Source organism: Narcine bancroftii, chromosome 2 (genome assembly GCF_036971445.1).
Source record: "Narcine bancroftii isolate sNarBan1 chromosome 2, sNarBan1.hap1, whole genome shotgun sequence".
NCBI lineage: Eukaryota > Metazoa > Chordata > Chondrichthyes > Torpediniformes > Narcinidae > Narcine > Narcine bancroftii.
Window position 1 is genome coordinate 190541307 of NC_091470.1, and position 19298 is coordinate 190560604.

A 19298-nucleotide genomic window follows, 5' to 3' on the forward strand; every position below is an offset into this window, starting at 1 on the left:
GATGTTAATGCCTCCAATTTGCAGGTGATGTCAGTCTGGCAGTACATGAGAACATATGTCAGCAAGGGAATGGGTCGGGGAATTGAAATGGGTGGCTACTGGGAGATCCACACTATTGCGGTTGATAGAGCTGAGGTGCTCAATGAAGAGACCACAACATCGAGTTGAGACCAGGAGTAGACTGGGAGATCACTTTGTTGAGCATTTTGGCTCTATTCACCACAATAGCTTGGATCTCCCAGTGGCCATTCCCTTACTGACATGTCTGTCCATGGTCTGGTGCACTGCCAGACTGAGACCACCCGCAAATTGGAGGAACACCACCTCATCTTCTGTCTGGGAACCCTCTAACCATGTGGCATTAACTTTCCATTAGCCTCCCCCCCACCGCCATCTTTGCCCCCTGTGTCTTTTCCTCTCGTTCTCTCTCTCTTCCCTTTTCCCCCTGTCTCCTTTAACAGACCCAAAAATCAATTCTCACCTTATCACATCCAATTAACACCTTTTATTTGTTGGTCTGGGCACCCTCTCCTCCCATTCTTCGCCATTTCTCTCAGTCTTTATTGGGACGGCTGCCTCCTTTTTGCTTATAATTTGAAAAAGGGCTCAGGCCCAACATATCACTAATGTATCTTTACCTCCTATAGACGCTGAGAGACTAGCTGAGTTCTCCAGCATTTACTGTGTGTTTTTAAACATACTGGGACCCAGGTTCCCACACCCCAATTAAACACAGCAGAACCCAAATTCTCAAGCCCCCTTCAAGTGATATTTACCTTAAAATGAACCTGGTTCTCTATCCAGCACCATTCAAATTACTCTGGTTCACGGGAAAAATTGTCATTCTACAGCTTAACATCCAGAAATAATTAAGTAAAATTGTGTTGGAGTATTAATAGGAATAACATCCATTATTCGGGAAAATCTGCTCATCTAACACGACCGAAATTCTGAAAGTGCTGGATTAATGGAGCTTTACAGTGCCCAGGGTTTTAGAAGCTGAATGGTAATTTGAAACTTTTGCACGGGTCATACCTGCAGAAATTCTGCATCGTCGAGAGCCAGTTTTCCTTGAAGGTCTGAGATTGCTTGTTTAAACGAGGCACGCTGTTCAGAAATTATCTTCATATTTTCCTCTTTCTGCTGCAATATGATCTTTTCCTCTTGCTCCAATTTTGCCCTCAGACTCTCCTCCTCCTGACGCAGAAACTGGTGCAGTTGGTTGAACTTGGATGTGATGTCGTTCTGCAGGTTTGCAGCCACTTTCTGTGCAAATAATGAACAGAGCCATTAGCCTAGCACAAGGATGTAATGAGAAGGGGTCAACGTCCATGCTGTAGAATGTAATGGTTAAAAGTGGCAGCGCTGTCACTGGTGCAGACCCAGGAGAGCAGAGACCGGAGACACGGTGCTGCTCCAAAGGGTTCAACTGTCCAGTCCTAATGCTGACAGCACCGTACAGGCTTTAAACAGACTGTACAAAGAGCCAATGGTGTTTGTAAGTAAAATCCTGCAACTGCGGAGGTCTGTGGCCCAAGATGGCTGTGCCTGGGCTCAACAGAAGCCACGAGGGGTTGCAGACCCCGGGGAGCAGGGAGCAGGAAATCTGAAAAAGGAGAATACTCCCTGTTGAGTAGGAGAAGCAGAGGAGACAACCCTACAGGATGGTGACTGCGGCGGCGGACCAGTAAGGGGCTCAGTGGCTGAAGGACCTACACAGGCTGCAGGCTGCTAGAGATTGGTTGGCATGGGAACCAGGTACCGGAGCCGGGATTCAAGAGGGCGCTGAGGGCAAGAAGGGCTCCTGAAGGGGTCTCGGATGCTGAAGACCTCCTGATAGTATTGGAGGTTCGGAATCGGAGCTCGGGCTGCCGATGGATCGAACAAGTGTCTGTGGGGCTGCAGATGCTGCGAGAGCGCTGGAGGCGAATCCATGGACCCTCTTGTTGAAAGGGGCACCAGGTGACACTAACGGCGACTCTTTGTCTCCCTCATGACAGGCAGGGGCTATTTCATGTAATATTAATTGTTCTTTATTATTACACGTCAATAAAGGAATCCTGAAATCTTGAAATGCAGGCAACCCATGGGGCCACAAATAGAAATGGGCCACAGAAGAATATACAGTTGAAAGAGACTACAAAAGATCTGTCTGTACTCTGACACATGTTTGCTTTGCTGGCTAAACAAAGGAATATTTATAATTCACTTTATTTTCTCTTCTTTTTATATTTATTATCTTTTTTCTCTTTGCAGCATCAATTCTATAAAATGTACAAGGTCTGCACTTTGGTTAAAAAAAAAGTTGCAAATACCCAGGTGCAAAGGGACCTGGGAGTCCTCATGCAGGATAACCTGAAGATCAACTTGAAAGGTGGAGATAATGGTGTAGAAGGGAACTGCAACACTGGCATTCATTTCAGGAGGAATACAATATAAGAGTAGGGATGCAATGTTGAGGCTTTATACGGCACTGGTGAGACTTCACGTGGAGAATTGTCAGCAGTTTTGGGCTCCTCATTTAAGAAAGGACATGGTGACATTGGAGAGGGTTTAGAGGAGGTTCACTCAGATGATTCCGGGAAATGAAAGGAGTATCATATGAGGAATGTTTGACAGCTCTTGGCCTGGACTCGATGGAATTTAGGAGAATGAGGCAGGGGAATCTCATTGAAACATTTCAAATGTTGAAAGGTGTGGACAGAGTAGATGTAGAATGGTTGTTTCCCATGGTGGGAGAGTCTTGAACTACTTCAAGATTGAAGGGCATCTGCTTAGAACAGAGATGCTGAGAAATTTCTTCAGCCAGAGAGTGGTAAACCTGTGGAATATGTGGTTATTGGCAGTTGTGGTGGCCAAGTTATTAGGTGTACTTCAAGCAGATATAGGTTCTTGATTAGCCAGGGCATCACAGGTTAAGGGGAGAAGGCCACGCAGTGGGGCTGAATGGATCATCTCATAAATGAATGGTGGGGCAGATTCAAAGGGCTGAATGGCCTATTTCTGCTCCTCTGTCTTATAGTCTTGTCAGTGTATTTCTTTGTACCCAGGAAGTCACGGCAGCAAGATTTGCATTTGAATCTGTACATTGTATTAATTTTGTTTTTAAATTTAGATATACAGCTCATATATATACCATGAATATATTCTTGCCCTGAAGGTATGGGTTTCTGCTGGATGTTTAAGTTTCATTCCTCTTCACAAAGATGGTAGTACAGGTAAAAACACAGGTAGAAATGCTGGAGGAACTCAGCTGGTCTCGCAGCGCCCATAGGAGGTAAAGATATATTGCCAATGTTTCAGGCCTGAGCCCTTCAAGGTATAAGCACAAATCAGGCAGGTGTCTGAATAAAGACTGGATGGGGAGGAATCCAGATCAATAAAAGGTATTAATTGGCTACGATAATGAGGAGAGGCAATTATTGATTTTGGTACTGTGATAGGAGACGGAAGGAAAAAGGAAGAGAAGAGACAGAACTAGATGAAGGGGAACAGTGGATGAAGATGGGGGGAGGGGGGAGGTTAAAGGAAACCAGAGAAGTCGACATTAATACCATCCATTTGGAGGGTGCCCAGACAGCAGAAGCTGAGGTGTTTGTTCCTCCATTTTGCAGGTGGTCTCAGTGCATGAGACCATGGACAGACATGTCAGCAAAGGTATGGGATGGGCAATTGAAATGTGTGGCCACTGGGAGATCCACATTATTAGAACCATAGAACATTACAGCACAGAAACAGACCCTGCTAGTCTGTGCTGAACCATTATTTTTGCCTTGTCCCATTGACCTGCACCAAATCCATAGCCCTCCATAACTCTCCCTTCCATGTTCCTGTCCAAATTCTTCTTAAATATTAAAATATTAATATTTACGACCTCAATTGACAGCTCATTCCACTCTCCCACCACTTTCTGTGTGAAGGTCCCCTTTATGCTCCCCCTAATTTATTCCCCTTTCACTCTTAACCCATGTCTTCTGTTTGTATTTCACCTGCCCTCAGTGGAAAAAGCCTAGCTATATTTACTCTGTTTATCCTCCTCAATTTTAATACTGCTATCAAATTTCAATATTTCATTCTTAATGCTCCAAGTTCCTGAAGTCCTGGCAACATCCTAGTAAATCTTCTCTGCAGAAGCGGACAGAATCGAGGTGCTCAACAAAACCATCTCCCAGCCTGCATCCAGTCTCTCTGATGTAGAGGAACCATAACAGGAGATCTGGGAGCAGTAGGTGACCCCTGCAGATTCACAAATGAAGTGTGTCTTCACTTGGAAGGTCTATTTCAGGCCCCAAATGGTGGTGAGGGAGGAGGGGTGGGCTCACATGGAGTATGTCCTGTGGTCACAGGGGCAGGTGCCGGATGAGTTCCCCTAGCACTTGTGTGTTTTTACCACAATCAGGGTGTCTGAAGACTTTCGTGTATCACTCTAATTAATGCAGGTGACTGGCCAAGGGAGAGCGTACGAAAGACAAAAAGAAATCACATCCTGTGATGGAAATCTGGAAATATTCAGCAGGTCAAGCAGCATCTGGAGAGAGAGAAAAGCCTTTGTCAGAAGTGGATGAAAGGCATGAAGAGAGAGGCAGAGTAGCTCATCTCATTGTGCTACCTCCACCCAGCTCCAGAGATCTGGGTTCAATCCTGACCTCTGGTGTAGTCTGCGTGGAGTTTGCACGTAACAGTGGTTGCACCCGCTGTGATCCCCTCAACCCTTCCCACTCATCGCCCCCTTGGTACCTTCCCCTGCAGCCACATGTAGTCCACACTTGCACCCACACCCCCTCCTTCGGCGCCTTTCAGGGCCCCAAACAGTCCTTCCCAGTTAAGCAACACTTCCCTTGTGACTCTGCAGGGTTCATCTACTGCATCAGGCACCCTTCTCTGTGGCCTCCTCTACATTGGAGAGGCTGAGCGGAGTCTGAGAGATCGCTTCACTGAGCACCTCAGCTCTGTCCTCCCCAATAGCGTTGATCTCCCAGTGGCCACCCATTTCAATTCTGCGCCCCACTCCCATGCCGAAATGTCTGTTCATGGCCTTGTGCACTGCCAAACCAAGCCACCTGTAAATTGGAGGAGCAACACCTCGTATTCTACCTGGGCACTCTCCAATCAAATCACATTGACATTAACTTCTCCAGTTTCTGCGAGATTGCTGAGTGAAACACAAAAGTCTGGTGATGCTGTGATTGCAGTAAAAACACTCCGAAATGCTGGAGGAGCTCAGTTGGTCTTTCAGAATCCACAGGATTTGACAAAGATATATTGCCAATGTTTCAGGCCTGGGCCCTTCTTCCAGGAATAAACAAAATGAGCCAAGAGCAGGAAATCTCAGAAAGTCTCAGAATTCACACAGTGCTGGCTCGGGGAGGAATCCAGACCAACACAAGGTGTTAATTGGATATGATAAGGAGAGAGGTGAGAATTGATTACGTCTGTGTGAAAGAAGACAGGGAAAAGGGAGAGGAAAAGCTTGGAGGTAGGAAACGGAGATAGGGAGAAATGGAGATGGGGTGGGAGGGTTAAATGAAAGCTAGAGAAGTTAATATTAATGCTGTCCAGTTGCAGGGTGCCCAGACAGAAGCTGAGATGTTGTTCCTCCAATTTGTCGGTGGTCTTAAATCTGGCAGTACATGAGACCATAGACAGATATGTCAGCAAGGGAATGGGATGAGAAATTGACCCCTTGGTACCTACTCCTGTGACCACAGCAGATGCTCCATGTGCGCACACCTCCTCCCTCAGCACCTTTCAGGACCCCAAACAGTCCTTCCCAGTTAAGCAACACTTCCCTTGCGAATCTGCGGGGTTCACCTTCTGCCTCAGGTGCTCCTGTTGAGACCTCCTTTACATCAGAGAGACTGGGCGTAGACTGGGAGATCGCTTCACTGAGCACCTCCACTCTGTCTGCTGCAATAGCGTGCATTTCAATTCCCTGACCCATTCCCTTCTCGACATGTCTGTCCAAATTAGAGGTCATGGGCTCAAGGGTGAGATGTTTAGTAGGAACATCTTCACGCAGAGAGTGGTGGGAGTGTGGAACGAGCTGCCAGCTGAAGTGAATACAGACCCAATTTTGACATTTGAGAAAAATTTGAACAGGTACATGGACGGAAGAGGTAAGGAGGGATACAGTCCACATGCACGTCAATAGGACTGGGCAGAATAATAACTCAGAGTGAAACACGAAAGACTGCAGATACTGTGATTGTAGTAAAAGCACAGAAATGCTGGCAGAACTCAGCAGGTCTCGCAGCGTCCACAGGAGGTAAATGAGGTAAATGTAGATTACTATCATTTTTGGCCTGTGGCCTTGGGTATAAGATGCCCCCCACCCCCCCCCCCCCCCCACCGCCGACACACACACCTGCTGAGTTCTGCCAGCAATTCTGTGTTTTTATTAAAATAATAATTTGACAGAGTCTAGATGGGCTGAAGGTCCTATTCCTGTGCTGTTGTGTTCTGTGATTCTTAATGCATTCCAAGCAGTTTATGACTGGCCATTGCAACAGGAAAAGGAGAAAATAAATAAATTGCATTTGGAAGGGAACTAAGTCTAGCAAGGAAAAATATTTGAGTATAACACAAAAGTCTGCAGACACTGTGATTGACCACAAAGCTGCAGAAACTCAGCAGGTCAAACAGTGCACTTTATGTAGCAAAAATAAAAATACAAAACCAGTGACACGGGCTTTTGCCCTTCATCAGGGTATGGACAAAATGTTGGCAGGTGCCCAAACAAAATGGTAGAAGGGTAGGGGAGGAGCATGGTCCCAAAGGCAGGAAGATAAGGGAGGGAGGGGACACCAGCAAACAGGGGAAGGAGGGTGGCTCTGTGAGTAGAGAGGGAAGGGGGTGGAGAGCTGGAAGAAAGAAGACAGAGGGAAGGGGAAGGGAGGGAGAATGGGGAGTGGGCTAGCAGAAACCCAGAGAAGTGGACGTTAATGCATCTGGTTGGAGGGTCCCAGACGGAAAATTAGGTTGCAATTGGTCTGGGTTTGACAGAAAGAGGTCATTGTCAGGCTTGTCAGCATGGGAGTGGGATGCAGAATTGAAATGGTTGGCCACTGGGAGACTGGGCAGAGCGAAGGTGCTCAGCGACTCGATCTCCCAGTCTGTATCCAATCTCTCCAATGTAGAGAAGTCCACAATGGGAGCATCGGATACAGTAGATAACTCCCACGGACACACAAGTGAAGTGTTACTTCACCTGGAAGGAGTGTTTGGGCTCCTGAATGGTGGTGAGGGAGCAGCTGTGGGCAATTCCTGTGGTCGCAGGGTAAGTTGCCAAGGGGACGATTAATGTGATGGGAGAGTGGACAAGGGAGTCACGAAAGAAACGGTCCCTACAGGTCTTGGAGAGGGGAGGAGAGGGGGAAAGATGTGTCCAGTGGTGGGATCACATTGTAGATGACGGAAATTCTGTGTTGGATGCGGAGGCTAGTTGGGTGGTAGGTGAGGACAAGAGGAATCCTGTCCTTGTTGCATCTAGCACTGGGACACAGAGCTGGATTTGCATTAACTGTTTTGACTTTTTGAACAACTTTTCCTACCTTCAGCTTCTTGATGTCTGCCTCTTCTTTATCCTGACTTTGACAAATCTCTTGCATCTGTTCATTGAAGAATTTGAGCTCATTTCGCACCATTCCCTAGAATGTAGATATTTGGAAAGAAATTACCAAGAGCTTCCAAAAGACGATATCTTAATGCCCCATTTTCCACAATCCAGAACATCATTCCCAATCATCGTGTGGCTCAGCTTGCAGACACACGGCCTCACACCTCCAGCGATCTGGGTCTATCCCAACCTCTGGATTAGTCCACGTAGAGTTCTCCGTGGGATCATGTGGATGTCACAGTTAGCGTAGTAGTCAGCGCAGTGCTATCACAGCAACCAGGGCACAGTCTGTAAGGAGTTCCCTTCATGAACTGCATAGTTTTCCTCCCACATTCCAAAAACATGCAGGGCTAGTAGGTTAATTGGGTGCATTTGGGCACTGCAGACTTGCAGGCTGGAAGGGCCTGTAACCATGCTGCATCTCGAACATTAAAATTAAATTCAAAATAAAATTAGCCAAGGTTTTCCTCCACATCACAGACAAGAGTTCTGGTTAGAGTACAGGATTTTTTTTTACATCGTGACAGTCTCGGTCCTGCCTCAGAACCAAAATGTCAGTTGTATATCTGTACCTCCTATGGTCGCTGGAAATCCTACTGACTTCCTCCAGCATTTCTGTGTTTCTATTAAGGGTTCTGGTTAGTGGGTTACAATGCCACAGTAGAACAAAAATGGTGCCACTGCCAGAGCTGCTGTAACAGCAGTGGCACCAACGGTGTGGATTCAGGGAGGTGAAGACACAGTGCACCCTGGGGGGTCTAACTGCCCAGTCCGACTGCCGCCGGCTGCATACAGAAGCCTGTGACAGGAGCAGACAATGGTTTATTGGTGACTGAGCCCAAGATGGCAGCACCTGTGTTCGGCAGACTGCAGGGAAGTGGAGGATTGGCACAGGGCACCATAAAATGGGGAGAATACCACCCCTGCCCCCCACCATCTGAGAAGGAGAAGCAAAAGAGATGACCCCTGAGACAGTGATCAAGCAGGCAGACCAGCGAGGGGCTCTGAGGCTAAAGAACACAGGTGGCTGTTGGTGACTCGAGGCCAAAAACCCATGCAGGCTGCAGGTAACTGCTGGGACTTGCTCAAGGCTGGAGACTAGCACAATGCTGGCTGAAGGGGTACTAGGTATCAGAATCAAGATGTGCGAGGACGCTGAGGGCTTCCTGATCTTGTCAGAGGTTTGGATCCGGAGCTCGGGCTGCCGATGGTTTGGAGTGAAGGCTGTGCGGTGTGGGAATGGTGGAGGTGAATCCACGGACAGTTGATGACTCTGGGGGAACTATCCTTTGCTTCTTTCTCTGACTGTAAGGGGGGGGGCCGGGCAATATTGGCTGATGGTGAATCTTTATCAGCCTTATGGTAAACTGAAGGAATCTTGAATCTTAAATTGTCAGTGTGTCAGTGTGTCAGGAAGTTGATGGGAATTTGGGAAAAAAAGATTTACAGGGAAGTTAATGAGGAATGGAATTTGCATATTCATTAGTGGCTGCAAAACCTCCTCCTACATTGTAAGGGAAGATGGATACTTCAAATAATGCTGAAAGTCAGTAAAGAGAGAGGCAGGGAAATCTACGAAGACATCCAGCAGGAGTAGGACATGGATCTTCAATTCTGGTCTGCCTCCAGAACAGATTGTGACTCCTGATCTTGGCCTCAGCACCACTGCTCTTCCTGATTCTTATAATTCCTGCCTCTTCTACAGATGTACATAGGACATGAGTGTATTATGAGTGGGCCAGAAAGGCCTGTATCTCTAAATTAAAAAAAAATATCAGTTGAACATCTTCAGAAACCTTTCCTCCACAGCTCTCAGTTCTAAAGTTTCATCATACTGACAGAAGATGTTCCAGCTCAATAAGGACTCGAGGAGTATGGACCGGGTGCTGGTCAATGGGACTAGGAGGGTGAGGATTTGTTACGGCATGGACTAGTAGGGCTGAACTAGCCTGTTCTGTGCTGTAAGTGGTTGTATGGTTATGGTTATATGGTTAAGGCCACCTCTCTTTCTCCTGAAGCAGCCTTTCTCAACAGGAGCCCCATTTAAGTAAAAACCTCATTTTCTTTTAAACCTCACGTATCACAAGTATTTTTTTAAATTAAGTTTAGGTAGTTGGTAGAAGTACGGAAGAAACCAAAACTTGGGAAGGAGCCCCATAAACTCTGAGCAGATTCCTAAGTGGGGAGTGGGGTGGGGAAAGGTGGTTGGAATTAGCTGTTCTGTTCTAAAACATCAGCAATAAAAAGTGTTGATGAACTCAGCCGCCTCACAGAGTCTATAGGAGGTAAAGAAATATTACCGAATGATTCGGGCCTGACCCCTTCAAGAAGTAAGCGAAGAACAGGAAGACATCAGAATAAAGACACTGAACACTGATGGGCAGAGGAGTCCAGACCAACAAAAGGTGTTAATTGGCTATGATAAGAGGAGAACATTGATTTTGGCTCTATGAGAGGAGAAAGAGGGAAAAGGGAAGAGTGAGGGGGAGACAGAGCTGGGGGAAAGGCAAAAGGGGGAAGAAAGGGGAAGGGTGGTTCAACAGAAACAGGTCGATGTTAACGCCATCCAGTTGGAGGGTGCCCAGACAGAAGATGAAGTGTTGTTCCTCCAATTTGTGGGTGGTCTCAGTCCAGCAGTGCATGAGACCATGGACAGACTTGTCGGCAGGGAATAAAATGGGTGGCCACTGGGAGATCCACGCTATTGCAGCAGACAGAGCTGAAGTTCTCAACAAAGTAATCTCCCAGTCTGCACCCAGTCTCTCCAACCGGTAAGTACAGGACCCAAGTAATTCCCCAAACATTGCTCATAGGACAATTATTGTCTTGTATTAACCAAGCAAATAAGCATGATCTTAACTTTCTTTGCCACAAAAATAGTTCTTCCTGAAAAGTGGCAATAAAAACTGTCCTGGTGTGGTCCTGAACAAGTTTTCAGCTGACAGGGAGTTAAGGGAAGAGGGAATGACAGTGATGGATTACTGTGCTCAGGACCAGAATTGACCCATCAGGTTGAATGGAGTAATTTTGTATCCACATCTGTAAGACTTTCTGAAGAGTTTGGTGTGCATATAAAGAATGACCTGTCCTAGGCGAAACCTCTTCATTAGTCAGGAAGGTGCAGCAGAGCTTATACTTCCTCAAGAGGTTGAGGGAGGGCAAGGCTACCAATCCCCATCTTGACTACATTTTACAGGAGCACCCTGTCTGGCTGCATTGCTGTGTGGGACGGGAGCTGCAAAGCATCGGACCGGAAGTCCAAACAGAGGATCGTCAAAATGGCTGAGAAGACCCCTGGGGGTCTCCCTTTCCTCTAATGATGTCATTCACTGGGAGCGTTGCTTCAATATGGCTCAGGGAATGACTAGGGCCCCTTCTATCTCATGCAAATATGTCTGACCTGCTACCATCAGGAAGAACGTACAGGAACATCGCAATCAGGACTGCCAGGCTGCGAAATAGCTTTTTCCCCACAAACTGTGAGATAGATGAATAGTATCCTTTAACTGAGTAAATCATCGATATATAGATAAATTACACACGTGTGAGTGTACCTATGTATATAGATAGACACACACAGTATATACAGAGCAATGATGCTCAGCGAAGTGATCTCCCAGTCTGCGCCCAGTCTCTCCGATATAGAGGAGGCCACAAAGGGAGCATCGGATACTCAAGTGAAGTGCTGCTTCCCTTGAAAGGCCTGTTTGGGGCTCTGAACTGTGGTGAGGAAGGAGTTGAGGGTGCAAGTGTTGTACTTCCTACAGCCACAGGGAAAGGTGCCGGGAAGGGGGGGGGGAATCAGTGGGGAGGGATGAGTGGAGTGGATGAGGGAGTCAAAGAGGGAGCGGTCCCTACGGAAGGCAGAGAGGGGAGGAGAGAGGAAGATGTGCCTGGTGGTGGGATGGTGTTGAATGTGGCATAAATTATAGTGCATTGGATGCGGAGGCCGGTGGGGTGGTAGGTGAGGATGAGGGGAATCCTGTGGTTGTTGTGTCGGGGGGGGGGGCAGAGGGGGCCAGGGCAGATGAATGGGAAATGGAGGAGATGTGGGTGAGGGCTAAATCAGTGGTGGTGGAGGGGAAGCTATGTTTGTGGAAGAAGGTGGACATTTCAGATGTGCTGGATGGGAAAACCTCATCTTGGGACCAGATGCTGTGGAGACAGAAATTGAAAGAGCAGAAAGGAATCCTTGAAGGAGTAAAGTCTGCAGACCTTATAACCATATAACTATTACAGCACGGAAACAGGCCATCTCGGCCTTTCTAGTCCTCACCGAACCAAGTACTCTCCTCTAGTCCCACCTACCTGCACCCTGCCCATAACCTTCCATTCTCCTCCCATCCATATACCTATCCAATTTTTCCTTAAATGGCGAAACGGACCCTGCCTCCACTACTTCTCCTGGAAGCTCATTCCACTCAGCCATCACACTCTGAGTGAAGAAGATCCCCCTCATGCTACTTCTAAACTTTTGCCCCTTAACTCATGACCTCTTGTTTCAATCTCTCCTACCCTCAAGGGAAAAAGCCCATCCACATCAACTCTATCTATCCCCTTCATAATCTTAAATACCTCTATCAAATCCCCCCTCAACCTTCTGCGTTCCTAATCTGCTCAATCTTACTTTTAATCTAGATTCTGAAACCCAGGTAACATTTTTGTAAATCTCTGCACCTTCTCTACCTTATTGATATCCTTCCTAAAATTCGGTGACCAGAACTGCACACAGTACTCCAAATTTGGCCTCACCAATGCCTTGAACAGTAAAATAAACACGCAACACTGGAGGGACTCAGCAGGTCAACGTGTCGCAGAGACATCCGTATTGACGATATTAACCTTTCGGGTCGTCCTATACAAAGGGTCTAAAACTCTCGCCTTGATGGTCTCAACGTCCAGCTGGCTCCTTCACAAGCTCGCGCATGCTCCGTGAAAGCGATTTGCGAAGTCTCACTCCTCCTCCTCCGCGGGGTCCACCGCCCACTGTCAGCTCTGCACCAGGCTTCAAACAGCCAGTTACGGGAGCCGATGGACGACAGTGGTTTATTTTAAAATAGCCAAATAAAACCAAAACTTCTCAATAATCATTTGTTATTAAAATGTGATTTGCTTTTAACAGCGGGAAGTCCCGTCAGATGTGGGTCGTCTTATTCAGAGGGTTTATTTATCTGCCCATCGCGGGCCGTCCTGTACAACGGTCACAAGCATTTCGGTGGGTATATGATGCTTGCAGGGGCCTGGGGCGGATGCAAGGGCGGTCGAGGTCGTGGAGGGAGTTCGCGGGCCGGACGCGCCGCCGAACCTTGTAGAGCTCCGCGGCTTCGGCCACGGGGCTGGTGAAGTGTCCCCGGTGGTCCCGGGAGGTCGCGCACACCACGCAGATCGGTGCCATGTCGTCGCTGCAGAAGACCTTCAACCTCTCGTCGTGCGCCGGGCAGCGGAGCTCCGGCTGCCGCTCGTCCAGCGACAGCTTCCTGACGTTCTCCACCATGTTGGCCACGAAGCAGTTGGGTCTGGCCGAGTTGCGGGGCAGGCGCGTTCGGCACTGAGGGCAAGTGGCCGCGCCTCTCTCCGACCACCAGTGCTGCTCGATGCAGACCCGGCAGAAATTGTGACCGCAGTCGATGGTCACCGGCTCGGCGAAGAACTCCAAGCAGATGGGACACACGGCTTCCTCTCGCATGGATTTCAGCGCATCGAAGTTCGCCATCTCCGCGATCGCTTTCACTTTCGTTGCACCAGGAAGACCAGTTGCGCAAATCTCGGCACAGAATCAATGCCCCAGGGATGAAAAACACAGGCTGGAGAAAGTAAAAGGAGATCGAGCCCTGCCAGACCCTGTAATGGGTTTTGTACTAATGTTACTGGTAAATCACTGAAGGTAACGGCGATAATACTGAGATAAACAACCAGCAAAATTACGACCATACACACATTCTAAAGAAGGGGTAAAGCCCACCTCACTGACAAAAGACAAAGGAGGAAAAACCCAACACCCAACCCCAACCAACCAATTTTCCCTTGCAACCGCTGCAACCATGTCTGCCTGTCCCGCATCGGACTTGTCAGCCACAAACGAGCCTGCAGCTGATGTGGACATTACCCCTCCATAAATCTTCGTCTGCGAAGCCAAACCAAAGAAAGAAGAAAGCGCAGCATTCTGTTGACACTGTGGTTAAAATCCTGGAGAAACTCAGCAGGTTAAACAGTAGTCACATTCAGGTGGCCACAATCCCCGACTGTAAAGCAGTCTATTGCACTCCTCTATGCGGCTGTCGGGTGGCCACCTGAAAGTGGAGAACCCGGCCAGGAGGTTTACCTCCCCAATCCTTCTGTAGGTGTAATATTCTGCTTTCAGGTGCCGAGCAGCGGGCAGACTTGACAGTCAGCTGGAGACCGCAGCTGACACCTCCCCTCCCCGCTGCCTGACGGTCCCCCGGCGAGGGACTACGGGGCTGGGGCAGCCGGCGGGGGAGTATGGGGCTGGGGCGGCCGGCAGGGGAGTATGGGGCCGGGGCGGCCGGCAGGGGAGTATGGTGCTGGGGCGGCCGGAGGGGGAGTACGGGGCTAAGACACGCACACAAACTCCCGCTAAATGTTATTAAAGGTGAGAGCTTTCCAAAAGTCAGGATTCTCGGGGACGGCCGCCCCTGACCCGTACTCCCACCCCCGCCGCCCCAGCCCCGTACTTCCCGCCCCCGCTGCCCCAGCCCCTTACTCCGCCGCCGGCCGCCCTAGCCCTGCAGTCCCGCGCCGGGGGGCTGTCAGGCAGTGGGGAGACGAGCTGTCGCACTGCTGCCCCTGCTCGGAGACGGCGTTTGCTCTGTGGCCCCTCTCCCCGCTTCAGACTTTTCAGATGGCAGAACACCTCCTCCAGTGCTGCCATCGAAATGTCTCTTGAGGTGAATGGCAGCAGCTGATCTGACATTCTTGACACTTGGCACAATACATTATCACATCAAGAAGCTGTACCTACCACATTCGTTCCTCAATTACACCCCTGTCTAGAGTCTACTTACTGCCCTTCTGGACACTTCCATTGATGCCTCCGTCTGACTGTCACTTTTACGTTTGATCGATCTGCTGCAATTTGTCTTCATACATTTCGATCAAAATATTGCTTCGCCATGATTGCATCAAAGGTTATCACAGTGTCTGGTGCATTGTTCATTGTAGAAAAGATTCCCATCTATTTTCTATATCACTGAGGGTTGGCAAATGGGTGCAGACCCAACCTTGAGACACATTCACAGTTTCAGGGACATAATAGGTAAGTGTTGTCATGCCATTCCATTTAGACCTTAAGGATCGTAAACCTGCCCGAAAATTTAATTCCTCACATTTCTTTACCTTATGTACCGCTAACAGGACAGTCAGAGAAATGACAAGAGCATCTAAAAAGATAATGAACTTCAGCCATTCATTTGTATTGTCCTTTAATCCCTTTGCTCATGTCAGTCATGTTGTTCTTCCATAGAATCAATCATTTTGCAGTCTGTGTGATGAATCCAACAAGACTCTCCTTCCACCTTTATTGTGGTTGGAGTGGTTAGTAGCACTTAGAAGGGACCCTTCCACTGTCCTTCTAGCTTTTTCTGACCCCAGTTCTTGATCAGGACATAGTCTCCTGGCTCAAGCTGGAGTTGACCCTCTTCCCTCTCTTCCGATTCCTCGTGATAGGCGTGGCGTACCTGCAAATATAAAACCTGAGATATTTTAGATAGGGCTTTGACATACTGAATTCATTCTTCTCCCAGGGACAGCAGATCACCCGCTGCAATTTTCCTAGACTGTGCTCCCCCAGGGGTCCGCGGGGGCTGCCCATAGATCTCTGCAGGTGATGAGCCATGGACCAGTCACAGAGTGACCCACATTTCCAATCATGCCAGAGTTAGCACCTTCAGCCAAATTAATTCAGCTTTGTCTATTAACTTAGTGAGTTTATTTTTCAACATTCCATTGGCCCCTTCCATGTTCCAGCTGCCAGTGAATGATGGGAGCAATGGAATTGTTGCTGAAAATCCAATTGATTACACAGATCCTCATTTATTTTAGCCACAAAATGAGGACCGTAGTCTGAATTTATTGCCTCGGGCAAACCAACTGGGGTATAATTTTCTGTAATAGTACCTTTACCACATATTGTATTGTCTGTACTGAGTATTCCCTCTATCCATCGATTAAAAACATCTATTATTACTAAACAGTGTTTATAACTATGTACACGTGGTAACTCGATAAAACCAAGCTGTAAGCACGAAAATGGTCCGTCTGGCAAAGGTGTTTGTCCTGGGCCAAAAGGTATCCCTTTCCAGGGTTATGTGTTTTTCTATATCATGTAACCTCTAGCCTTTCTCTCTGCTGCTTGTGTTTGCAATCACACTTCCACTCTCCTTGACAAGATGGGTAGAAGCATAAAGGGAATCAAGCAAAAGTGGTAAAAAATACACCTGATGCACATATTTGATCAACCAGTGTTATCCACCATCCAGTGGTTGGATTGGTCCAGCACCCCATTTCAGCCCATGACTGTTGTTGCATGGCTGAGGTGTTCCTCCTCCTGTCATTGTCTTACCTGTGACATGAGAGGTTATCATGGAGGGCTTGGACACGATCTACCTGTGCCCAGCGCAGATTCCACAAGGCAGGTGATCGGGTGGCTCAGTGAGTTTCCCAGGCTGGTACAGATCTCATAATTGTAGGTGGACAAGTCAATTCTCCACTTCATGATCTTGTCATTTTAAATCTTCCCCAGCTGCTTATTGTTAAACATAAATGAGACAACTCTGATCTATCAGCAGGGTGAATAATAGTGCCTCCAGTGGTGCACAGCCTCCATTATAGCCTGTGCCTCCTCCTCAAAGGCCGAAAGCCTGAGCTTGGGGCCCTGGAGGGCCCAGGAAAAGAATGCCATGGGTCAGAGTGGCAGCCAGAGTGACATCAGAGGCATGATTCTCCATTTGGAAAGGGATGAATTCATCGATGGTGTGCATTGCCGCCTTTGTAATCTCACCCTTAATGCCCTCGAAGGCCTTACAAACCTCTACTGATGGGGGAAACGATGGTTTTTCACCAGGGAATGGACTTTGTCTGCATGTCATAGTTGTCTTTGTCTGCATAGATCTCATGGCTCCCCATGTAGGCCTTTAAGCAGTGCAGCCACATATCAAACTTGACAGATGCCTCTGAATTCCTGAGGTCCGTTTCCAGCTTTTCCATTCGGATTGCCTTCTCTGTGGCAAGCAATCAGAATATTAAATTGTAGCACGATCAATAACCATGAGCAGACATGAAACTAGGGATTAAAGGCTTTAATATCCTGATACATCAGGCATGTCTCTACTTGCTGCTGGACTGGATCCAAGGCTGGTATGAAGGGAGGAGCCTATGGATATCAGCCTTTATTGGGAATCTTACAGAGAAGAGTTACAGGGTTGAAGGCAGGCCAGCATCTACAGTTGATTGAGGTCACACCTACACTACCTTGTTCAAGCACAGTTTATTCTTGCTTTTCAATCAGCAGTTGAAATTATCAATAGGCCCTTTCAAGCTGTCTTGTAAAATGGGGCTAACCAGGCAATTTAGGGCAGCTTGAAAGGGTCCGACCCAGTCTGTGTGGTCCAAATCCAACATGGTCCCTGACCTACCTCAGAGGTAGTCAGGGAACCCAGGTAAACTTAACTAGGTTGTGTCCTCCAGCAACTTGAACAGAAAAATGGTGATCGAGGGAGTGAGTTCACTGCCCAAGGGGGAGAGAGGTCACTACTCTGGGGAGGGAGAGAAGACCATGGGGTGCTGGAGAGGAGTCGCTGTCGTGGGGCACCGTGAACTGTCACTGCTGCGAATACCACTCCGGTTGAGACAGCAGGAGGATGGCTTAAAATCCGAATGATAAGGTATTACTTACCATTTCATGCAGGCTCTAAAAATATCCCCTTTTAGCCTGGAAGTGGTTGGGGGGGGGGGGGCATTTGTGTGGCGTTCAGGAGGCGTGGCTACTGGTGCCATGATGCCATATATATACACGTTGAGCAACGGCTGTCTTTTTTAATCCCCATGCAGCTGGATCTGCTCTACATTTCCCATAACAGTTCCAGCTGCATGGGGGATTTTATGGGTAGGGTAGACGTCCATCTCTGCGTATTGAGCAAAATGGCACCAAAGAGTGGCCCTAAATGCCAAACTGGACCGGTGAGGTGCCAGAGGCCAGAGCAGCCGGTCTTTTTTTTTTTAAATTTTTTTATTTTTCACACCATAAACCACTCTGACCAAGATACATACATTATCCTTTTCAAATATATACAGTGTCATTTTCTCGCCCCCCCTCCTCCCATCCCACGCTCCCTACCTCCCCCCATTCATTTAAAGTACAAAATCTAAGACACATTAAACGAGTCAAACAATGTTGTCATTCAATAAAAATAAACAAGAAATTCCACTGAGTCAATTCTTTTCATTTCCTTCTCCTTTCATTAATTTAGGTGGTAGATATCCCCGGAAGGTTTTCTCTATTGTGTTTCATGTATGGCTCCCATATTTGTTCAAATATTTCAATATTATTTCCTAAATTATGTTATTTTTTCTAATGGAATACATTTATTCATTTCTACATACCATTGTTGTATTCTCAAATTATCTTCCAATTTCCTGGTTGACATAATACATTTTTTTGCTACACTAGAGCTATCTTAACAAATCTTTTTTATGCACCATCCAAATCAAGTCCAAATTCTTTGTTTTTTATGTTACTTAGGAGGAAGATCTCTGGTTTATTTGGTATATTGTTTTTTGTAATTTTATTTAATATCTGGTTTAGATCTTCCCAAAATTTTTCTACTTTCTCACATGTCCAGATTGCATGAATTGTTGTTCCCATTTCTTTTTTACAACGAAAACATCTGTCAGATACTGTTGGGTCCCATTTATTTAACTTTTGAGGTGTAATGTATAGCCTGTGTATCCAGTTATATTGTATCATACGTAGCCTGGTATTTATTGTATTTCTCATCGTTCCAGAGCATAACTTCTCCCATGTTTCCTTCTTTATCTTTATATTTAAATCTTGTTCCCATTTTTGTTTAGTTTTACCATTTTTTTCCTCATTCTCCTTATTATATATTAAACAAATATGCAGTTTAATATACATATTTGTTATAAATCTTTTGATTGTCATTGTATCTGTAATCACATATTCAAAGTTACTTCCCTCTGGTAACCTCAGACTACTTCCTAACTTGTCCTTCAAGTAGGATCTCAAATGGTAATATGCCAACTCTGTATCTTGAGTTATATTATATTTATCCTTCATTTGTTCAAAGGATAATAATCTATTTCCTGAAAAACAATTTTCTATTCTTTTGATCCCTTTTTTCTCCCATTCTCTAAAGGAAAAGTTATCTATTGTAAAAGGGAGTAACTGATTTTGCAGCATTATTAGTTTTGGTAATTGGTAATTTGTTTTATTCCTTTCTACATGAATCTTTTTCCAAATATTGAGTAGATGATGTAATATTGGAGAACTTCTATGTTGTACCAATTTTTCATCCCATTTATATGATATGTGTTCAGGTATCTTTTCCCCTATTTTATCTAGTTCTAATCTAGTGCAATCTGGCTTTTCCCTTGTTTGATAAAAATCTGATAGGTATCTTAATTGTGCGGCTCTATAATAATTTTTAAA

The 19298-nt window shown here is 46.7% G+C and overlaps 1 protein-coding gene across 2 annotated transcripts in view; it reads right to left on the reverse strand.

Annotated features, from left to right (window-relative positions):
- LOC138754837 (E3 ubiquitin-protein ligase TRIM39-like) overlaps positions 1 to 13362 on the reverse strand; it is a 38644-nt gene extending 25282 nt beyond the window's left edge. For both annotated transcript variants that reach the window (XM_069919731.1, XM_069919730.1), the window contains exons 1-3: positions 12921 to 13362; positions 7551 to 7646; positions 1036 to 1266 (exon numbers count right to left, since the gene is read on the reverse strand). In XM_069919731.1, the coding sequence (XP_069775832.1) occupies positions 1036 to 1266; positions 7551 to 7646; positions 12921 to 13328 (735 nt within the window). In that variant the 5' untranslated portion in view covers positions 13329 to 13362. The remainder of the gene's footprint in view (positions 1 to 1035; positions 1267 to 7550; positions 7647 to 12920) is intronic.
- Between the last annotated feature and the right edge of the window lie 5936 nt (positions 13363 to 19298).